Source organism: Mobula birostris, chromosome 25 (assembly GCF_030028105.1).
Source record: "Mobula birostris isolate sMobBir1 chromosome 25, sMobBir1.hap1, whole genome shotgun sequence".
Taxonomy (NCBI): Eukaryota; Metazoa; Chordata; class Chondrichthyes; order Myliobatiformes; family Myliobatidae; genus Mobula; species Mobula birostris.
Window position 1 is genome coordinate 57,304,046 of NC_092394.1, and position 23,379 is coordinate 57,327,424.

Consider the following 23,379-nt stretch of genomic DNA (forward strand, 5'->3'; position numbering starts at 1 on the left):
ATCAACTTTGGCCTGCTACACTCTCATGCCTGTGTAATGCCCTTTCCTCTACAGTAAAACTGATACATCTGACTTTAGCTTCTCCCTCTCAAATTGCAGGGTAAATTTAATCATATGATCACTGGCCCCTACAGGTTCCTTTGCCGTAAGTACTCATATCAATTCCAGTTCATTGTACAGCACCCAGTCCAGGATAGCTGTTCCCCTAGTGTGCTCAACCACAAGTTGCTCTAAAAAGCCATCTTGTAGGTGAAACCCCTTTTTCTGAGTGTCTCTGGAAATGTGGCTCATTAGCCTCTCACTAACGGCCACTGGACTCTGCGGCGAGAAACCCACCTTTCTTGGGCTTTGTACATCTAGGTGTTTATGACTTTGATCCTGCGAAATCCAAGAGGTTGGGATGTCTCGCCCACCCAAACTATGGTTTGTGTGAACGCAGTGTGATTTACTGCCCCCTGCAATCACCCATTGGCAAGAAGTAACAGATTGTACACTGATAAAGCAGTATATTTTAGAATGTTAACTTAAGCAAACAGTTAGATTAGATGAGATTATGAGGACATGCAGTCCTCTTTTATTAAAGGAAAGAAAGAAAAAAGGAAAAGGAGTCGCCGTTAGGCACTGTAGTCTCTGTATCTCAGCTCAAACCCATACAGGCTGAAAGCAGAACAGATTTCTCTTACAGAACTGTTAAAATTCAATAACTACAACATAGCAGTAAAAATCTTAACCAGAGCATTATGTAGGCATTCTACAAATTACCCCTCTTTGGATCCAGCACCAACTTGATTTTCCCAATCTGCCTGCGTATTGAAATCCCTCATGACCATCATAATTTTTCCCTTTTGACAAGTTTTCTATGTCACTTTGTAATTTGTAGCCCACATCCTGGCTACTGTCCAAGGCCTGTATATAACTCCCTTGCAGTTTCTTAGCCGAACTCACAAGGATTCTATACCTTCTGATCCTATGTCACCTCTTTGAAAGGATTCAATTTCATTTTTTACCAACAGAGCCACACCACTCCCTCTGTAACCTTGGTTGTTAAGCTCACAGCTATAATCTTCCCTTAGCCACGACTCAGTGATGCCTACAATGTTATACCAGCCAATCTCTAACCGTGCTACAAGTTCATCTACCTTATTCCATATATTGTGTGCATTCAAGTATAACATCTTCAGTCCTGTATTCATCACCCTTTTTGATTTTGTCTCCCTTTTACATTGCAATTCATCCTGCTGATTGCAATTTTGCCGTATCATCAGCCTGTTCCTGCTGGCAGTCTCAGTACACACTGCCAACCAACTGTCCCATCCTCAACCCTATCACTCCAGTTCCCATCCCCTTGCCAAGTTGTTTAAACCCTTCCGAACAGTGCCAGCAAACCTGCCTGTGAGGATATTGATCCCCTTCGGCTTTGAGATTGAACTGCGGCAGTCATTGAATGGGAGGATGAGAAGAAGAGGCGTCTTCACACGGGTCTGTGATTGAAGATTTTAAAAGGAGCACTTCGCGGCAGTTTTCGGAGTTTGATTGGGATTCATCAGTAAGGGTGAATTAAAATCAGACAGGGGCAAGCGGAGCAGCCATTGTTGGAGTGGTGAGGTAAGTAACTGGTGAGTTTCTGCTTTTCCTTTCTGTTAGGGCATAGTTAGAGCAGTTAGAATGATTCCAGGTTTCAGTGTTACTTTCTTTGTGTAAGGTGTGGGAAGTCTGGGAGACCTGCAGCCTCACAGATAGATGGATGCTGCCTTTTTGAGATATCTTCTTTTGACAATGTCCTCGATGGTGGCAAAGCTGATGCCCATGATGAAACGGGCTGAGTTTACAATGCTCTGCAGCTTTCTCTGAACGTGTGCAGTGGCCCCTCCATACCGGGTGATGTTGCAACCAGTCTGAATACTCTCTACTGTAGAAACATTTTTTAGAGTCTTTGGTGACATACCAATTTTCCTCAAACTTCCAATGAAGTACAGCTGCCAGTTTGCCTTCTTTGTAATTGCATCAATACGTTGGGCCTCGGATAGATCTTCAGAGATGTTCATAGCAAGGAACTTGAAACTGCTGGCTGTTTTCACTGTTGATCCCTTAATGAGGCCCTTTGTGTGCTCCCTCAACTTCCTCTTCCTGAATGCTTTCAAACAAAGTCCACGTGGCTTCAAGAAAGGAAAATTGTTTGAATATTTTTGAGAGTTTAAGACTGTAAGATATAGGAGCAGAATTAGGCCATTTGGCCCATCAAGTCTGCTCCGCTTTTTCATCATGGCTAATCCAGTTTTCCTCACAGTCCCAATCTTGCCTTCTCCCCATGTCCCTTCATGCCCTGACCAATCAAGAATCTATCAACCTCTGCCTTAAGTATACATAAAGATTTGGCCTCCACAGCTGCCTGTGGGAAATAATTCTACAGATTCATCACTCTCTGGCTAAAGAAAATCCTCCTCATCTTTGTTTTGGAGGATTGGAGAGCGGCTAATGTAACCCCTCTTTTTAAAAAAGGAGGGAGAGAGAAACCGGGGAATTATAGACCGGTTAGGCTAACGTCGGTGGTGGGGAAACTGCTGGAGTCAGTTATCAAAGATGTGATAACAGCACATTTGGAAAGCAGTGAAATCATCGGACAAAGTCAGCATGGATTTGTGAAAGGAAAATCATGTCTGACGAATCTCATAGAATTTTTTGAGGATGTAACTAGTAGAGTGGATAGGGGAGAACCAGTGGATGTGGTATATTTGGATTTTCAAAAGGCTTTTGACAAGGTCCCACACAGGAGATTAGTGTGCAAACTTAAAGCACACGGTATTCGGGGTAAGGTATTGATGTGGATAGAGAATTGGTTAGCAGACAGGAAGCAAAGAGTGGGAATAAATGGGACCTTTTCAGAATGGCAGGCAGTGACTAGTGGGGTACCGCAAGGCTCAGTGCTGGGACCCCAGTTGTTTACAATATATATTAATGACTTGGATGAGGAAATTAAATGCAGCATCTCCAAGTTTGCGGATGACACGAAGCTGGGTGGCAGTGTTAGCTGTGAGGAGGATGCTAAGAGGATGCAGGGTGACTTGGATAGGTTGGATGAGTGGGCAAATTCATAGTAGATGCAATTTAATGTGGATAAATGTGAAGTTACCCACTTTGGTGGCAAAAATAGATAAACAGATTATTATCTGAATGGTGGCCGATTAGGAAAAGGGGAGGTGCAACGAGACCTGGGTGTCATTATACACCAGTCATTGAAAGTGGGCATGCAGGTACAGCAGGTGGTGAAAAAGGCGAATGGTATGCTGGCATTTATAGCGAGAGGATTGGAGTACAGGAGCAGGGAGGTACTACTGCAGTTGTACAAGGCCTTGGTGAGGCCACACCTGGAGTATTGTGTGCAGTTTTGGTCCCCTAATCTGAGGAAAGACATCCTTGCCATAGAGGGAGTACAAAGAAGGTTCACCAGATTGATTCCTGGGATGGCAGGACTTTCATATGAAGAAAGACTGGATGAACTAGGCTTGTACTCGTTGGAATTTAGAAGATTGAGGGGGGATCTGATTGAAACGTATAAAATCCTAAAGGGATTGGACAGGCTAGATGCAGGAAGATTGTTCCCGATGTTGGGGAAGTCCAGAACGAGGGGTCACAGTTTGAGGATAAGGGGGAAGCCTTTTAGGACTGAGATTAGGAAAAACTTCTTCACACAGAGAGTGGTGAATCTGTGGAATTCTCTGCCACAGGATACAGTTGAGGCCAGTTTATTGGCTATATTTAAGAGGGAGTTAGATATGGCCCTTGTGGCTAAAGGGATCAGGGGGTATGGAGGGAAGGCTGGTGCAGGGTTCTGAGTTGGATGATCAGCCATGATCATAATAAATGGCGGTGCAGGCTCGAAGGGCCGAATGGCCTACTCCTGCACCTATTTTCTATGTTTCTATGATGCCATCTGTTCTGAGGCTGTGAACTCTGAACTTGGACTATCCCACCTTAGGAAACATCCTCCCCACATCCAGTCTATCAAGGCCTTTCACCATTTGTTAGGTTTCAAAGAGGTCACCCCTTCTTCTTCTGAATTCAAATGCTGGCTGTTGTAAATCTAGTCAAGAAGAAAAGAAGAGCTTACGAAAGGTTCAATAAACTTGGTAATGATAGAGATCTAGAAGATTATATAGCTAGCGGGAAGGAGTTTAAGAATGAAATTAGGAGAGCCGGAAGTGGCCATGAGAAGGCCTTGGTGGACAGGATTAAGGAAGACCCCAAGGCATTCTACAAGTATGTGAAGAGCAAGAGGATAAGACGTGAGAGAATAGGACCAATCAAGTGTGACAGTGGAAAAGTGTATATGGAACCTGAGGAGATAGCAGAGGTACTTAATGAATACTTTGCTTCAGTATTCACTATGGAAAAGGATCTTGGCAATTGTAAAGATGACTTGCAGCAGACTGGAAAGCTTGAGCATGTAGATATTAAGAAAGAGGATGTGCAGGAGATTTTGGAAAGCATCAAGTTGGATAAGTCACTGGGACCAAATGGGATGTACCCCAGGCTACTGTGGGAAGCGAGGGAGGAGATTACTGAGCCTCTGGTGATGATCTTTGCATCATCAATGAGGACGGGAGCGGTTCCGGAGGATTGGAGGGTTGCAGTTGTTGTTCCCTTAATCAAGAAAGGGAGTAGAGATAGCCCAGGAAATTATAGGCCAGTGAGTCTTAATTCACTGGTTGTTAAGTTGATGGAGAAGATCCTGAGAGGCAAGATTTGTGAACATTTGGAGAGGCATAATATGATTAGGAATAGTCAGCAGGGCTTTGTCAAAGGCAGGTCGTGCCTTACAAGCCTGAGTGAATTTTATGAGGATGCGACTAAACACATTGATGAAGGGTAGGGCTGTAGATGTGGCGATGTAGCATTGGATTTCAGCAAGGCATTTGATAAGGTACCCCATGCAAGGCTTATTGAGAAAGTAAGGAGGCATGGGATCCAAGGGGACATTGCTTTGTGGATCCAGGACTGGCATGACCACAGAAGGCAAAGGGATCTGTTCTGGGACCCCTACTCTTTGTGATTTTTATAAATGACCTGGATGAGGAGGTGGAGGGATGGGTTAGTACATTTGCTGATGATGCAAAGGTTGGGTGTGTTGTGGATAGTGGGGAGGGCTGTCAGAGGTTACAGTAGAACATTGATAGGGTGCAAAACTGGGCTGAGAAGTGGCAGATGGAGTTCAACTCAGATAAGTGTGAGGTAGTTCATTTTGGTAGGTCAAATATGATGGAAGAATATAGCATTAATGGTAAGACTCTTGGCAGTGTGAAGGATCAGAGGGATCTTGGGGTCCGAGTCCATAGGACACTCAAAGCTGCTGTGCAGGTTGACTCTGTGGTTAAGAAGGCATACGGTGCATTGGCCTTCATCAATCGTGGGATGGAGTTTAAGAGCTGAGAGGTAATGTTGCAGCTATATAGGACCCTGGTCAGACCCCACTTGGAGTATTATGCTCAATTCTGGTCACCTCACTACAGGAAGGACGTGGAAACCATAGAAAGGGTGCAGAGGAGATTTACCAGGATTTTGCCTGGATTGGGGAGCATGCCTTATGGGAATAGGTAGAGTGAATACACCCTTTTCTCCTTGGAGCGACGGAGGATGAGAGATGACCTGATAGAGGTGTATAAGATGATGAGAGGCATTGATCATGTGGATAGTCAGAGGCTTTTTCCCAGGGCTGAAATGGCTAGCACGAGAGGGCACAGTTTTAAGGTACTTGGAAGTAGGTACAGTGGAGAAGTTTTTTACGCAGAGAGTGATGAGTGCATGGAATAGGCTGCCAGTGGCAGTGGTGGAGGCGGAAACGACAGGGTCTTTTAAGAGACTCCTGGATATGTACATGGAGCTTCGAAATATAGAGGGCTATGGGTAAGCCGAGGTAGTTCGAAGGTATGGACATGTTCGGCACAGCTTTGTGGGCTGAAGGGCCTGTATTGTGCTGGAGGTTTTTTATGAAATGTTTCTATGAATACAGCCCAGAACCATCAAACGCTCTTCATATGACAAGCCACTCAATCCCGGAATCAGTTTTGTGAGTCTCCTTTGAACTGTCTCTAGTTTCAGTGCACCCTTTCTAAGATAAGGAGCACAAAGCTGCTCACAATACTCCAAGTGAGTCCTCACCAGTGCTTTATAAAGTCTCAACATTACATCCTTACTTTATATTCTTGTCCTCTTGAAATGAATGCTAACATTGCATTTGCCTTCCTCACCACAGATTCAACCTGCAAATCAGCCTTCAGGGAACCCTGCACAAGGATTCCCAAATCCCTTTGCATCTCAGTTTTTTGTATTTTTTTCTCCATTTAGAAAATAGTCAATCCTTTCATTTTTTTCTACCAAAGTACATGACCACGTACTTCCCAACACTGTAGTCCATCTGCCACTTCTTTGTCTATTTTCCTAATCTGTCAAAGTCCTTCTGTAGCCTCTATTTTTCCTCAGAAGTACATGCCCCTCCATCTATCGTCATATTGTCTGCAAACTTTGTAACAAAGACATCAATTGCCTCATCCAAATCATTGACATATAATGTAAAAAAAATCTGTCCTAACACAGACCTCTGTGGAACACCACTATTCACTGGCAGCCAGTCAGAAAAGGCTCCCTGTATTCTTACTCTTTGCCTCCTGCCAATTACCCACTGCTTTATCCACGCTTGAATCTTTCTTGTAATACCATGGGCTCGTAGCTTGTTAATCAGCCTCATGTGTGGCACCTTGTCAAAGGCCTTCTGAAAATCCAATACACATCAGCTGATTCTCCTTTGTCTATCCTGTTGTTATTTTTTCAAAGAATTCCAATAGATTTGTCAAGCAAGATTTTCCCTTGAGGAAACTCAGGCCTATTTTATCATGTGCCTCCAAGTACCATGAGGCCGCATCCTTAATAATCAACTCCAACATCTTCCCAACTACTAAAGTCACATTAACTGGTCTATAGTTTCCTTTCTTCTGCCTCTTTGCCTTTTTGAAGAGAGGAGTGACATTTGCAATTTTCCAGTCTTGCGGAACCAGTCAAGGCTCCAGTGATTCTTCAAGATCATTACTAATTTCCCCACAATGTCTTCAGCCATCTCTTTCAGAACTCTGGGGTGTACACCATCTGGTTCAGGTGATTTATCTATCTTAAGACTTTTCAGTTTCCCAAGAATCTTCTCTCTAGTTACAGTAACTTCGCACACCTGGAACTTCCACCATACTGCTAGTGTTTTCCACAGTGAAGATTGATGCAAAATACTTATTCAGTTCATCCACTATGTCCCTCATTACTATCTCTCCAGCATCATTTTCCAGCAGTCCAATATCCACACTCACCTCTCTTTTACACTTTATGTATCTGAAGAAACTTTCGGTATCCTCTTTAATATTATTGGCTAGTTTACTTTCGTATTCCATCATTACCTTTTTAATAACTTTTATGGTTGCCCTCTGTTGGTTTTGAAAAGCTTCCCAAACCTCTAACTTCCCATATGCCCTCTCTTTGGTTTTATGTTGGCTTTGACTTCTCTTGTCAGCCACCTTTCCCTTAGAATACTTGTTCCTCTTTGGGATGTACATATCCTGTGCCTTTCAAATTGCTCCCAGAAACTCCAGCTATTGCTCTCTGTGTCATCCCTGCCAATGTTCTTTTCCAATCAATTCTGACCAACTCCTCTCTTATGCCTCTGTAATTCCCTTTATTCCACTGTAATACTGATACATCTGACTTTAGCTTCTCTTTCTCAAATTTCAGGGTGAATTTGATCATATTATGATCACTTGCTCCTAAGGTTTCTTCTACCTTAAGCTCTCTAATCAATTTTGGTTCATTGCACAACACCCAATCCAGAATAGCAGATCCTCTGGTGAGCTCAACTCTGAGCTTCTTCAAAAAGACACCTCAAAGGCACTCTAGAATTCTCCCTCCTGTAAGCCAGCACCAACCTGATTTTCCCAGTGTTCCTGCATATTAAAGTCCCCCATGACTATTGTAACATTGCCATTTTGATATCTATTTTCTATCTTCCATTGTAGTTTGTAGGTCATATCCTTACTACTGTTTGAGGGTGTGTATACAAATCCCATCAGGGTCTTTTTACCCTTGCAGTTCCTTAACATTCCCTAATTGGGGATAAAGGGTGCCTTTTCTGGTTGCCTGCCAGTGACTAGTGGTGTTCCTCAGGGGTCAGTATGAGGACCGCTACTTTTCACATTGTTTGTCAATGATTTAGATAATGGAATTGATGGCTTTGTGGCAAAGTTTGTGGATGATACAAAGATAAGTGGAGGGATAGGTCGTGCTGAGGCAATGCAATTGCAGTTGGACTTAGAAGAATGGGCAAAAAAATGGCAGAAGGAATCCAATGTTAGGAAATGTATGATGATGTATTTTGGTAAAAGGAACAATGGTGCAGACTATTATCTAAATGAGGTCAAAGTACAAACACCAGAAGAGCAGAGGAACTTGGGAGTCCTTGTGCAAGACTCCTGGAAGGTTAATTTACAGGTTGAGTCTGTGGTAAAGAAGGCAAGTACAATGTTGGCATTTATTTCAAGGGGAATAGAATATAAAAGCAAGGAGATAAGATACTGGTCAGTTCGCTTTTGGAGTAGTGTCAACAGTTTTGGGCTCCATATCTCAGAAGGAAAGTGTTGCCATTGGAGAGAGTCCAGAGGAGGTTCGTGAGTATGATTCTAGGAATGAAGGGGTTAACATATGAGGAGCATTTGGCAGCTTTGGGCCTGTACTCACTGGAATTTAGAAGAATGCGGTGGAGGGGGGATCTCATTGAAACCTATGGATGTTGAAAGGACTAGATAGGGTGGATGAGGAGAGGATGTTTCCTATGGTGGGGGTATCCAGAACTAGAGGGCACAGCCTCAAAATTGATGCAAGAGGAATTTTTTTAGCCAAAGAGTAGTAAATCTGTGGAATGCTGTGCCACAGACTGTGGTGGAGGCCGAGTTCGTGGGTGTATTTAAAGTGGATGTTGATGGTTTCCTGATCGGTCAGGGCATCAAAGGATATGGTGAGAAGGCAGGTGTGTGGGGTTGAGTGGGATCTGGGATCAGCCAGGATGGAATGGCACAGCAGACTCGATGGGCCTAATGGCCTAGTCCTGCTCCTACGTCTTAGTTCTTATGGTCTTAGTTCTATCCACAGTGGTTGAACACCTTCCCACCCTATGTCACCTCTTTCTAATGATTTGACTACAGAGCAACGTTGTCTGCTCTGCCTTCCTTCCTATTCTTTCGATACAGTGTGTATCCTTGGACATTAAGCTTCCAACTATAATCCATCAGCCATGATTCAGTGATGCCTACACCATCATACCTGCCAGTCTGCAACTGTGCTCCAAGTACATCTACCTTGTATACTGTGCGCATTCAGATACAACACCTTCTGTCCTGTATCTTTTCAATTTTGTCCCCCTTTTACATTGCAACTTATTGTATTGACTGCAGTTTTGCCCTATCAGCAGAGTGCCTCTGCTTGTAAACCAGCTCTCTCATCTCCAGCACTATTAACCACCTTTCCTACAAATCTTCTTGCATTGAAATATAGGCAGCTCAGGTCACTCGTTGCACCATGCTCAATCTTTTCATTCCTGACTTTGAGGTCTTAGCAACATCTGCCTCCACAACCTCTCCACGAACTGTTCTGGCACTCTGGTTCCCATCCCCCTGAAAATCTAATTTAAACCCCACTGTGCAGCATTAACAGACCTCCCGCTAGGGTATTAGTCCGCCTCCAGTTCAGGTGCATTCCACCCCTTCTGTACAGGTCCCACCTTCCTTGGAAGAGAGCCCAGTGATCCAGAAATCTTATGCCCTCCCTCCTACACCAACCCCTTTGCCACATCTCCTGCCTCTCTATAATCTTCCTAGTTCTGGTGTCACTAGCATGTGGCAAGGGTAGCAATCCTGAGATCACAACCCTAGAGGTCCTGCTCTTTAAATTAGCACCTAACTCCCTGACTCCCTAAGTGGAACTTTGTCACTCGTCCTGCCCATGTCATTGGTACCCACGTGGATCACGACCTCTGGCTGTTCACCCTCCCACTGAAGAATTCTGAGGACTCGATCCAAGATATTCTGGACCCTGGCACCTGGGAGGCAACATACCATTCAGGAGTCCACAGATGCACTTGCCTGTTCTCCTAACTAATGAATCCCCCATCATCACAGTGTGCCTCCTCTCCCCCATCTTCCCTTCTGAGTCACAGAGCCAGGCTCAGTAGCAGAGACACAATCACTGTGACTTTCTTCTGTTAGGTCATCCCCCTGACAGTATCCAAAGTGATATACCTCTTGTTGAAGGGGATGACCACAGGGGTGCTCTGCAATGGCTCCTTCATTCCTTTCCCCTTCCGGGCTGTCATCCACTTTCCTGTGTATTGCACCTTGGGTGTAACTATCTCTCTATCAACCCTTCAGCCTCCTGAATGTTCCAGATTTTATCCAGTTTCAGCTCCAACTCCTTAATGCAGTTCGTTAGAAGCTGCAGCTGGATGCACTTCTCACAATTGTAGTAGTCAGGGACACCAGAAGATCTCCCTGCCTTCCCAAATCTCGCAAGAGGAGCATTCAACTACCCTGCCTGGCATCTCTACTGTCCTAGCTGTGCAGATAAAAAGACCAGTTTTTCTTTCCTTTGCTTTCTCCGAGTGAAGCCTCTCTTTACTGAAGCCTTGAAGAGCTAAAGCCTTATGATTACCACTCTGACGATGGTCGCTGCGCTTGCCCCATCTTCCTTTAGTTTGCTGTTACTAATGAATCCTAAACACTGACTGGTGGCATGTCAAAGCTCCTTCTCGCTGCCGCCACCCACTGCTGCCTTTCATCTTCAATCAGTGGACCTCCCCTGCTCTTCAAACTCCCAATGTCCAGATTGGCCTTCGGTCAAACTCTTAAGGAAGTAAGAAGCAGAGGTGATAGAGAGGACAAACTGTGAATGCAGTATGTTTAGATTTCCAAAAGGATGCCACAAAATATAAACTAAAACTTAAGGGGAGTGTGAGGTATCATGGATAGAAGATGGATTATCACATAGAGGACAGAAAGTTGGAATGAATGATTCTTTGTTTCAGGCTGTAAAGATGTAACTAGTACAGTGCTCGAAGGATTAGTTCTTGGCTCTGAATTATCTACAGTTGATATTAATGACTTGGAAGAGAGGGTTCGGTTGCTGATGTCACAGAGGTAGCTGGGAAGGCATGCTGCCCTGACGATATTCATACAGGGAAGGACAAGGTGCTGGGGGGAGAGGTATCTGAAATGTGATTAAATCATTTGATCAAAGTAATGCAGGAAATGAAGCTGAAGCAAGATATTCTTCTACATCTTCATTAAATAAATCTCGAGCTTTTGGCATTTGATAAACGTTTGCTTTGGGTTTCTTTCAGGAAGCTGGATTTGCTGGAGCAAGCTGTGGCAGCATCCCGGGAGAGGGATGCTGAACTGCAGGGTTTCCGGTTTGACGCGGCCGCAGAGCAACTCCGACAGCCACGCACTGTGAGAGTGGGACTTGTTCAGAACAAGATCGTCCTTCCCACTGACTCACCAGTGTCTGAGCAGGTGTGCCTGTTAACATTTAAACTGAGCCAACTGGTGCCCCATTTGTGATAAAGGGTGTGGTATTTCCAACTCTGTTGATATCAAGTTAGGCAGCACATCAGTCTTCTCCCATCATAACACGTTTCACCCGATTAGCCCAACCTATGCTTCTTTAATGACACTCACAGCACGCTGGAGGAACTCAGCAGGTCGGGCAGCATCCGTGGAAAAGATCGGTCAACGTTTCGGGCCGGAACCCTTCGTCAGGACTGTAGAGGGAGGGGGCAGAGGCCCCATAAAGAAGGTGGGGGGAGGGTGGGAAGGAGAAGGCTGGTAGGTGCCAGGGGAAAGATAAAGGGGTGGGGGAAGGGGAGCAGGGAGGTGATAGGCAGGAAAGGTGAAGAAGGAATAGGGGAAAACACAATGGGTAGTAGAAGGAGGCGGAACCATGAGGGAGGTGATACGCAGCTGGGGAGGGGGCAGAGTGGGATAGGGGAAGGGAGGGGGAGGGAATTACCGGAAGTTCGAGAATTCAATGTTCACACCAAGGGGCTGGAGACTACCTAGACGGTATATGAGGTGTTGCTCCTCCAACCTGAGTTTAGCCTCATCGTGGCAGTAGAGGAGGGCCATGTATGGACATATCTGAATGGAAATGTGAAGCAGAGTTGAAGTGGGTGGCAACCGGGAGATCCTGTATGTTGTGGCGGACAGAGTAGAGGTGCTCGACAAAGCGGTCCCCCAATCTGCGTCGGGTCTCACCAATGTAGAGGAGGCCGCACTGGATGCAACAGATGACCCCAACAGACTCACAGGTGAGGTGTTGCCTCACCTGGAAGGTCTGTTTGGGGCCCCGAATGGTGGTGAGAGAGGAGGTGTAGGGACAGGTGTAGCACTTACGCTTGCAGGGATAAGTGCCGGGTGGGAGATCCGTGGGGAGGGACATGTGGACCAGGGAGTCGCAGAGGGACCGATGCCTGCGGAAAGCGGAGAGGGAAAGATGTGCTTAGTGATGGGGTCCTGTTGAAGGTGGTGGAAGTTGCGGAGGATAATGTGCTGGATCCGGAGGCTGGTGAGGTGGCAGGTGAGGACAAGGGGAACTCTGTCCCTGTTGTGGTGACGGGAGCATTTCTTTCCTTGTGTCATAGTCGGTCTTGTTTAGGGGCCTTGAATGTCTTTGAGATCCATCTGTGGAGAGGAGCTTGATGATGGTTTTAACTTCTCCGTTCTGCAATCAACCTTGTAAACCTCTTCCCTGGTGCTGCTTTCCCAGTGTGGAGACCAGACCTTGTGCAGTATTTCCAATGTAGACAAACTAAAGTTTATCACAAACTTGATGAAATATACGTCTGTTTCTCAATGAATACCACTACCCGCTTTCTGTGTTTTATACGCCTGTTAGTCTGTGTCCTAATGATTTGTAAATCTATTATGTACACTGACAAAACACTGTGAGATCATCTTAGGTGATTTCCTCCCTTTGTTCAACAAATGGGGAAGTTATAATTATTTTCATTTTATCTGATGGTTGAGTTTATGGAGCTGCAGGCACAGCTGTTGGTAATCAGCAGAGGAGCTCCGAGGAGAAGATAAATTGTTGGGTAGAAATTCAAGTGGTTGATTAGTACCAGAGAATATGTTATAGCATTATCAGTGGAAATGAGGAATAGGAAAGGTATGACCACTCAACAGTCTGCAGGATTTAGAGGAGCAAATCTATTGAGAGCCCAGACTATTACAAGAAACAAAGTTGTGATAACAGACGATTTTAACTTTCCACATATTGACTGGAACTCCCATACTGTAAAAGGGCTTGATGGGATAGAGTTTGTCAAATATGTTCAGGAAAGTTTCCTTAATCAGTACATAAAGTCCCGACGAGAGAGTGCAATACTTGATCTCCTAGTAGGTCATAATGTCATTAGTTTCAAGGTAATTATGGGAAGTTATAGGTCTGGTCCACAGGTTGAGGAACTAAATTGGAGAAAGGCCAATTTTGATGGTATCAGAAAGGATCTGGCAAGTATGGATAGGGACAGGCTGTTTTCTGGCAAAAGTATACTTGGTAAGTGGGAGGCCTTCTAAGGTGAACCTTGGAGAGTACAAAACATGTATATTCCAGTCAGAATGAAAGGCAAGGATAACAGGTTTAGTTTTTGAGAGATATCGAGGTCCTGGTTAAGAAAAAGAAGGTGGTGCGTAACAGCATTAGGCAGGTAGGAATAAATGAGGTGCTTGAGGAATATAAGAAATGCAAGGGAACACTTAAGAAAGAAATCAGGAGGGATGTGGTGAGGAGCTTTAAGTACCTGGGTGCACTTGGGTGACAGACGAGTGGAGCACCAACACAGAGGCTCTGTACAAGAAGGGATAGAGTTGTCTCTACTTCCTGAGGAGACCGAGGTCCTTTAGAGTATGCAGGCCTCCCCTTCACACGTCCTACCAGTCTGTTGTCGCCAGTACAATCGTCTATGCGGTGGTGTTCTGGGGAAATGGCATCAACTTGGGTGATGCCAACAGGCTCAATAAACTGATTAGAACGGCTGGCTCTGTTATAGGAGTCAAACTGGGCACATTGGAGGCTGTGGTAGAACAAAGGACCCTTCTAAAAATCCTACTAATTCCTTACAGTGTTTCTCACACTCTACATGCCTCCTTAGCTGAACTGACTAAGACAACTGCACTGCTCCAAAGAGCTCTACATGAGGACATTCTTACCCTCGGCTATTAGACTCTATAATGAGTCAACTTATAGCTGGGGAAGTGATGCCTTCTTCTGTTAGACTGTTTTTGACTTATTTTTCATTCTTTCTTACTTATCTTCCTGTGTTTGTATATCTGTGTACTTGTAATGCTGCCATGACACTGTAATTTCCTTTGGGATCAGTAAAGCATCTATCTATCTAAAAGCAGGTGTGAGGTTGCTCTAGTAGACAAGGTGAAGGAGAATCCCAAGGGCTTCTACAGATACAGTAAAAACAAAAGGGACAAAGTTGGACTTCTGGAAGATTGAGAATGGTCATCTGCGTGTGGAGCCAAAAGAGATGGGGGAGATCTTAATTGGCATTTTTGCATCTGTATTTGCTCGGGAGACGGACGGAGAGTATAGAAGTGAGGCAAAGCAGCAGCAAGGTCATGGGCCCTATCCAGATTGCAGAGCAGGAGATGCTTGCTGTCTTGAGGCAAATTAGGGTGGACAAATCTCCAGGGACTGACAAGGTGTTCCCCCGGACCCTATGGGGGGGGGGGCACTTGTACAAATTGCAGAGGCCCTAGCAGAGCTATTTAAATCATTCTTAGTGACAGGTGAGGTACCAGAGGACTGGAGGATAGCTAATGTTGTTCCGCTGTTTAAAATAAACCAGGATTTTTTGCTCTAAAAATAAACCAGGATTTTTTTGGCTAGTGAGCCTGACATCAGTAGTAGCAAATTTATTGGAAAGTATATGGATGTGTCGCAGGTTTACTTATTTAACGATATAGGACGGAGTTGGCCCTTCTGACTCTTTAAGACACACCACCCTATTAACCCCCAATTAACCTAATCTAATCATGGGATAAGAGTATTTGGTGAGACAGTGACTGATTAGGGATAGTCAGCATGGCTTTGATGTGGTAAGTCATGTCTAACCAATCTTAAAGAGTTTTTCAAGGAAGTTACCAGGAAGGTGGATGAAGGCAAGGCAGTGGATGTTGTCTACATAGACTTTAGCAAGGCACTTGACACGGTCCCACATGAGGGGTTGGTCAAGAAGTTTCAGTTGCTTAGAATTTAAGTTAGGGTAGTAAATTGGAGTAGACATTGGCTTTATGGGAGAAGCCAGAGAGTGGTAGTAGATGGTTGCCTATCTGACTGGAGACCTGTGACTAGTGGTGTGCCACAGGGATCGTTGCTGGGTCCATTGTTGTTTGTCATCTATATCAATGATCTGGATGATAACATGGTTGGATGGATCAGCAAATTTGCAGATGACACCAAGATTGGGGGTGTAGTGGACAGTGAGGGAGGCTATCATGGCTTGCAGAGGGAACTGGATCAGCTGGACAAATAGGCTGAAAGATGGCTGTCGGAATTTGATGCAGACAAGTGTGAGGTGTTGCACTTTGAGGACAGGCCAGGGTAGGACTTGCATGTTGAGTGGTAGGGCACTCCATTGTGGTGGTAGTACAGTGGGACCAAAGTTGCTGGTTTATTTATTTTGCGGTACAAGATGGAGTACCTTTGAGCCACACTGCCCCAGCAACCACGATTAATCCTAACCCAATCATAGGACAGTTTACAGTGACCAACTAAACCACCCAGTTCACTTTGGATTGTGGGAGAAAACCAGAGGACCCAGGGAAACCCACATGTTTCATGGGGAGGATGTACAGAGACTCCATGCAGAACAGCACTGGAATTGAACTCCAAGCTCCAGAATGCTCTGAGCTGTAGTAACGTTGCATTAACTGCTACACTACCATGGCTTAAGGTCAATGGGTTGTAAAGAGGGCTTTTGCCATGTTGGCTTTCATAAATCAAAGTACAGAAGGTGGGATGTTGTGTTGAAGTTTTGAAAGATGTTAATGAGATCATAATATTGTTCTGTAATCCTTGAAGGATATTGCTGGGACTGGAGGACCTGAGATATAAGGAAAGATTGAATAAGTAAATAACATTGTTCCCCAGAACTTAGAAGATTGAGGGGAGATTTGATAGAGGTATACAAAATCATGAGAGGTATAGATAGAGTTAATGCAAGTAAGCTTTTTCCATTTAGGTTGGCTAAGACTACAACTAGAGATAATGGGTTAAGTGTGAAAGGTGAAATGTTTAAGGGGAAACAAGGGAGAATTCTTCACTCAGACAGTGGAACAAGTAGCCAACGCAAGTGGTAGATGCGATTTTGATTTCAATGTTTAAGAGCAGTTTGGATAGATACATGGATAGGTTGGGTATGGAAGGCGATGGTCCCAGTGCAGGTCAATGGAACAAGGAAATTAAATGGTTCAGCATGGGCTAGATGGGCCGAATGGCATGTTTCTGTGACTCTATGATTGACTAAATCACTGAGCATTTGTTTAAAATGTAATAAAAATGGTTATAAACACAAGATACTGGATATGATGGATAGAATGTTTATGCTTGGCTTCTGTGAGAGTCAATTTATTAGATTAATGAGTTTGATTCTGTGTGTGTGTGTGTGTGTGTGCGCGTGCGCTTGTGTGAGAGAGAGAGAGAGGGGGGGGGAGAGAGAGAAGTCAGTCTTGAAGCGATGAACTTGTTATGTTTTGTAACTCCAAAACATAAAACTAATTGGAAGAACCAGAAAGGAGATGAGAGATAACTTGTGTATGTTTGATAATTTTTTTTAAGCCAGGCACGCATGTATCACCTGGTTGCATGATGACATATGCCTTTTGCATGCTTTTACATATAACATGCAATGCATTATGTAAACAACAAAGAATGCCTAAACGAAATAGAAACATAGAAAACCTAGAGCACAGTACAGGCCCTTCAGTCCACAATACTGTGCCGAACATGTACTTACTTAGAAATTACCTAGGGTTACCCATAGCCCTCTATTTTTCTAAGCTCCATGTACCTATCCAGGAGTCTCTTAGAAGACCCTAACATATCCGCCTCCACCACCGTCACCGGCAGCCCATTCTACTCTCTGCAGTTACAAAAAAAACTTATCCCTGACACCTCCTCTGTACCTGCTTCCACGCACCTTAAATCTGCCCTCTCGTGTTAGCCATTTCAGCCCGGGGGAAAAAGCCTCTGACTATCCACATGATCAATGCCTCTCATTATCTTATACACCTCAATCAGGTCACCTCTCATCCTTCGTTGCTCCAAGGAGAAAAGGCTGAGTTCACTCCACCTATTCTCATAAGGCATGCTCCCCAATCCAGGCAACATCCATATCCTTGTAAATCTCCTCTGCACCCTTTCTATGGTTACCACATCCTTCCTGTAGTGAGGTGACCAGAACTGGGCACTATCCTCCAAGTGGGGTTTGACCGGGGTCCTATAAAGCTGTAACGTTACCTCTCGGCTCTTGAACTCAATCCCACGGTTGATGAAGGCCAATGCACCATATGCTTTGTTAACCACAGAGTCAACCTGCACAGCTGCTTTGAGTGTCCTATGGACTCAGACCCCAAGATCCCTCTGATCCTCCACAATACCAAGAGTCTTACCATTAATACTATATTCTGCCATCTGTTTGACCTACCAAAATGAACCACCTCACACTTACCTGGGTTGAACTCCATCTGCCACTTCTCAGCCCAGTTGTGCATCCCGTCAATGTCCCACTGTAACCTCTGACAGCCCTCCACACTATCCACAACACCCCCAACCTTTGTGTCATCAGCAAATTTAATAACCACTTCCTCATCCAGGTCATTTATAAAAATCACAAAGAGAAGGGGTCCCACAACATATCCCTGAGGCACACCACTGGTCACCGACCTCAATGCAGAATATGACCCATCTACAACCATTCTTTACCTTCTCTGGGCAAGCCAGTTCTGGATCCAAAAAACAATGTCCCCTTGGATCCCATGCCTCCTTACTTTCTCAATAAGCCTGGCATGGGGTACCTTATCAAATGCCTTGCTGAAATCCATATACACTACATCTATGGCTCTACCTTCATCAATGTGTTTAGTCATATCCTCAAAAAGTTCAATCAGGCTCGTAAGGCATGACCTGCCCTTGACAAAGCCATGCTGACTATTCCTAATCATATTATTTACAAATATTTACAATATTACTGAAATATTAAATACACAACAGAACTGTTCTCGGAAGTTGAAGTCTAGAGAATGTCACTGGTGAGGCTGATTTATTGATTGATTGATTGAGATACAGTGCAGAATAGGCTCTATGGCCTTACAAGCCACGCTGCTGAGCAATCCCCTGATTTAATCCTAGCGTAATCACAGGATAATTTACAGTGACCAATTAACCTATCAACCAGAATGTCATTGGATTGTGGAAGGAAAATGGAGCACCCGGAGGAAACCTACACGGTCATGGGGGACGTGCAGACTCCAGACGGCGGTGGGTGATGAAATGTAGGTGGCGTGATGGTCTGAAGAGTGGATGTTTGCTGACTGCACAATGTTCAGTTCCATTTACTGTCCCAGCAAATGAAGCAGCCAGAACCCAGACAACAGATGAGTAATCGCTAATGAGTAGAAAGTCACATTTGTGTCACAGACGTTAATCAGAATTAGGTTTATTATTGCTGACATACAGCTATGTCATGAAATTTGTTTGGTGGCAGCAATACAGTGCAATACATATACTATAAATGATCATAAGAAATATATATAAAATAAAATTAAGGAGGTAGTGCAAAAATAGTGAGGTAGTATTCATAGGTTCACCATCTGTTCAGAAATCTGATGGTGGAGGGGAAGAGGCTGTTTCTAAAATGTTGAGTGTGTGTCTTTAGGCTCCTGTACCACCTCCCTGATGGTAGCAATGAGAAGAGGGCATGTCCTGGATGGTGGATATCATTAATGATTGATGGCACCTTTTTGAGACATTGCCTTTTGAAGATGTCCTCAGTGAAAGAGAGGTTAGTGCTCATGGAGTGCCAAGCAGCTACCATGTTCAACAGAGTATAAACATGGTATTCAAGAGTCGCCACAGTAGCGTAGTGATTAGTGCAACACTATTATGGCGAGGGGCATTGGAGTTCAGAGTTCAATTCTGGTGCCGTCTGTAAGGAGTCTGTACATACTCCCTGTGATCAAGTGGTTTCTTTCCAGACGTACTGGTTAGTATGTTAATTGGTCATTGTAAATTGACCTGTGATAAGGCTCGGGTTAAAGCAGTGGCTTGCTGGGTGGTGTGGCTCGTTGGACTGGAAGGACCTGTTCCACTAAATAAATAAAAATAAACACCAGCCAGTCTCCATGTTCTGTATTATTATCTTCACCAAGTCCCCCATCATCATTGCTGACCAGGACCTAACTGGTGGCCACATAAATACTCTGGTTACAAGAGCAGGTTTGCTGTCCTGTGGTGAATGATTCATCTCCTGATATCTCCAGGGCCTTTCTGCCATCTACGTGGTACAAAATAGGACTGTGCTGGAGTAATCCTGGTTAAGTACAGCAGTAACAAATCTGAAGAATTCCAAACCACCCAGGGTAAAACAGAGCAGTGACACAGTGAGCAGAGTTGTTGTCTTGTAGCACTAAAGGTCCCGATCATTCCTGACCTTGGCGGAATTTGCCCATTGTCTATGTGACCAAGTGAGCTTCCCCCCAGGTACTCTTGTTTTAGTCATAGTTATAGTTATAGTCATACTTTATTGATCCCGGGGGAAATTGGTTTTCGTTACAGTTGCACCATAAATAATAAATAGTAATAAAACCATAAATAGTTAAATAGTAATATGTAAATTATGCCAGGAAATAAGTCCAGGACCAGCCTATCAGCTCAGGATGTCTGACCCTCCAAGGGAGGAGTTGTAAAGTTTGATGGCCGCAGGCAGGAATGACTTCCTATGACGCTCTGTGTTGCATCTCGGTGGAATGAGTCTCTGGCTGAAAGTACTCCTGTGCCCACCCAGTACATTATGTAGTGGACGGGAGACATTGTCCAAGATGGCGTGCAACTTGGACAGCATCCTCTTTTCAGACACCACCGTCAGAGAGTCCAGTTCCATCCCCACAACATCACTGGCCTTACGAATGAGTTTGTTGACTCTGTTGGTGTCTGCAACCCTCAGCCTGCTGCCCCAGCACACCACAGCAAACATGATAGCACTGGCCACCACAGACTCATAGAACATCCTCAGCATCGTCCGGCAGATGTTAAAGGACCTCAGTCTCCTCAGGAAATAGAGACGACTCTGACCTTTCTTGTAGACAGCCTCAGTGTTCTTTGACCAGTCCAGTTTATTGTCAATTCGTATCCCCAGGTATTTGTAACCCTCCACCATGTCCACACTGACCCCCTGGATGGAAATAGGGGTCACCAGGCTTTTCTCCCACATCACAAAGGTGTGCAGGTAGCTAAGTGAATTGGTGGCTGTAAATTGCCTCAGGTGTGTGGGTAATTGGTAAGATCTTGGGGGGAGTTGACTGAGGAATCTGTCTCCATGTTGTGTGACTGACTCAAAGCAGCTTGTTGGCAATCCAACCATTTTAACCATTCATTCCCCACACAACCAGCACACAGTGGCTGCAATATGTCACAGGCTTCTGCACCTCCTGCCTGATAGAAGAAGTGAGAAGAGGTTATGGCCTGGATGGTGGGGAGGGGTGAGTGGTGCCTCTTTGATAATGGACGGTGCTTGCTTGTGGCGCCTCCACACTTAAATGTGCTCAGTGGTGCGGAGAGCTTTGCCTGTGATGGATCCACTACTCCCTGTAGCCTTTTCTGTTCTGGCCATTGGTTTTTCTGCACTCTTATTATTTTACCTTGCTGATATTTCTAGGAGTTAGTATAGCCCTCAGTGTGTACATGTCAAGGTGAGTGTGGGACAATCAGTCTAATGGGAAGATTCAAGATAGTTTGATGTTGTTTTCAGTACACAAGTGAAAAGGAGAATGAAATAATTGTTCCTGTGGACCTGATACGTACAGCACAAAAAACACAAAAGGTAAATAACCCAATAATAATAAAAAACATTGTAAATTTAAATACATATGATAGTTTATATACAAGGTTTGATTGTTTGTCCATTGAGTGACGCCAGACTGTACGTAAGGTGAGTGACAGGAAATAATAAAGTGGTGGTTGAGTTTGTGAGTGAAGGTGTATTCAGGCTTCCTGCTTGGGCACAATTGGTTTTGAATTTGGTGCTTCTGATATGGACGCTACGTAGCTTCTTCCCTGATGGGAGTGTGACAAGCAGTCCCTGAGCCGAGTGGGTGGGATCCTTCATCCAGCAGCCTTCTGTGCATATCTCTTTGATAGTGGGTTGACTGATGCCTGTGATACTTTGGGCAAGTTTGTCTGCCCATCGTAGAGCCTTTCTGTCTGCTGCAGTGGAGTTTCTGTACCAAGCAGTGATGCAGCTTGTCAGGATACTCTGTACTATACAATGACCTGAGCAAAGCTTCTAATTGTTCAGCTTCTATGTAACACTCGCATGTTCATCCTTCAACTAATTTCTGCCTTCTCCTGTATTTCTAAACGTCTGAGCTGCCTCTGACACCATGAAACCAACAGTGAGAAAGAACATAGAACAGGGGAACATTGCTGAGTCAGCTGGTATCTGCAGGAGGCATGTGTTCTTTCTGCAGGGTGCCAAGGATAAGTCCTCACCCGGACTGTAGCAAGCTGCCCTAACGTGAAACTGCCAGAGAGATTTCTAAGAACATGAGTGCTGGTACTTTAGTAAAGTCCAAAGTCGAGGCAAGTGTTTGCAGGCACTCAGTCTGCTGTGTGGAGATGAAGTCTCCTTGAGAATAGAACATAGAACAGTACAGGCCCTTCGGCCCACAATGTTGTGCCGACCCTCAAACCCTGTCTCCCATATAAGCCCCCACCTTAGATTCCTCCATATACCTGTCTAGTAGTCTCTTAAACTTCACGAGTGTATCTGCCTCCACCATTGACTCAGGCAGTGCATTCCACGCACCAACCACTCTCTGAGTAAAAAACCTTCCTCTAATATCCCCCTTGAACTTCCCACCCCTTACCTTAAAGCTATGTCCTCTTGTATTGAGCAGTTGTGCCCTGGGGAAGAGGTGCTGGCTATCCACTCTATCTATTCCTCTTATTATCTTGTACACCTCTATCATGTCTCCTCTCATCCTCCTTCTCTCCAAAGAGTAAAGCCCTAGCTCCCTTAATCTCTGATCATAATGCATACTCTCTAAACCAGGCAGCATCCTGGTAAATCTCCTCTGTACCCTTTCCAATGCTTCCACATCCTTCCTATAGTGAGGTGACCAGAACCGGACACAGTACTCCAAGTGTGGCCTAACCAGAGTTTTATAGAGCTGCATCATTACATCGCGACTCTTAAACTCTATCCCTCGACTTATGAAAGCTAATACCCCATAAGCTTTCTTAACTACCCTATCCACCTGTGAGGCAACTTTCAGGGATCTATGGACATGTACCCTGAGATCCCTCTGCTCCTCCACACTACCAAGTATCCTGCCATTTACTTTGTACTCTGCCTTGGAGTTTGTCCTTCCAAAGTGTACCACCTCACACTTCTCTGGATTGAACTCCATCTGCCACTTCTCAGCCCACTTCTGCATCCTATCAATGTCTCTCTGCAATCTTTGACAATCCTCTACACTATCTACAACACCACCAACCTTTGTGTCGTCTGCAAACTTGCCAACCCACCCTTCTACCCCCACATCCAGGTCGTTAATAAAAATCACGAGAAATAGAGGTCCCAGAACAGATCCTTGTGGGACACCACTAGTCACAATCCTCCAATCTGAATATACTCCCACCACCACCACCCTCTGCCTTCTGCAGGCAAGCCAATTCTGAATCCACCTGGCCAAACTTCCCTGGATCCCATGCCTTCTAACTTTCTGAATAAGCCTACTGTGTGGAACCTTGTCAAATGTCTTACTAAAATCCATATAGATCACATCCACTGCACTACCATCATCCATATGCCTGGTCACCTCCTCAAAGAACTCTATCAGGCTTGTTAGACACGATCTGCCCTTCACAAAGCCATGCTGACTGTCCCTGATCAGACCATGATTCTCTACATGCCTATAGATCCTATCTCTAAGAATCTTTTCCAACAGCTTTCCCACCACAGACGTAAGACTCACTGGTCTATAATTACCCGGACTATCCCTACTACCTTTT

The 23,379-nt window shown here is 44.7% G+C and overlaps 1 protein-coding gene across 2 annotated transcripts in view; it reads left to right on the top strand.

Annotated features, from left to right (window-relative positions):
• The window catches only part of upb1 (ureidopropionase, beta), a 187,753-nt gene that overhangs the window by 17,292 nt on the left and 147,082 nt on the right, over nt 1–23,379 (top strand). For both annotated transcript variants that reach the window (XM_072242792.1, XM_072242793.1), the window contains exon 2: nt 11,420–11,591. In XM_072242792.1, coding sequence (XP_072098893.1) covers nt 11,420–11,591 — 172 coding nt within the window. The remainder of the gene's footprint in view (nt 1–11,419; nt 11,592–23,379) is intronic.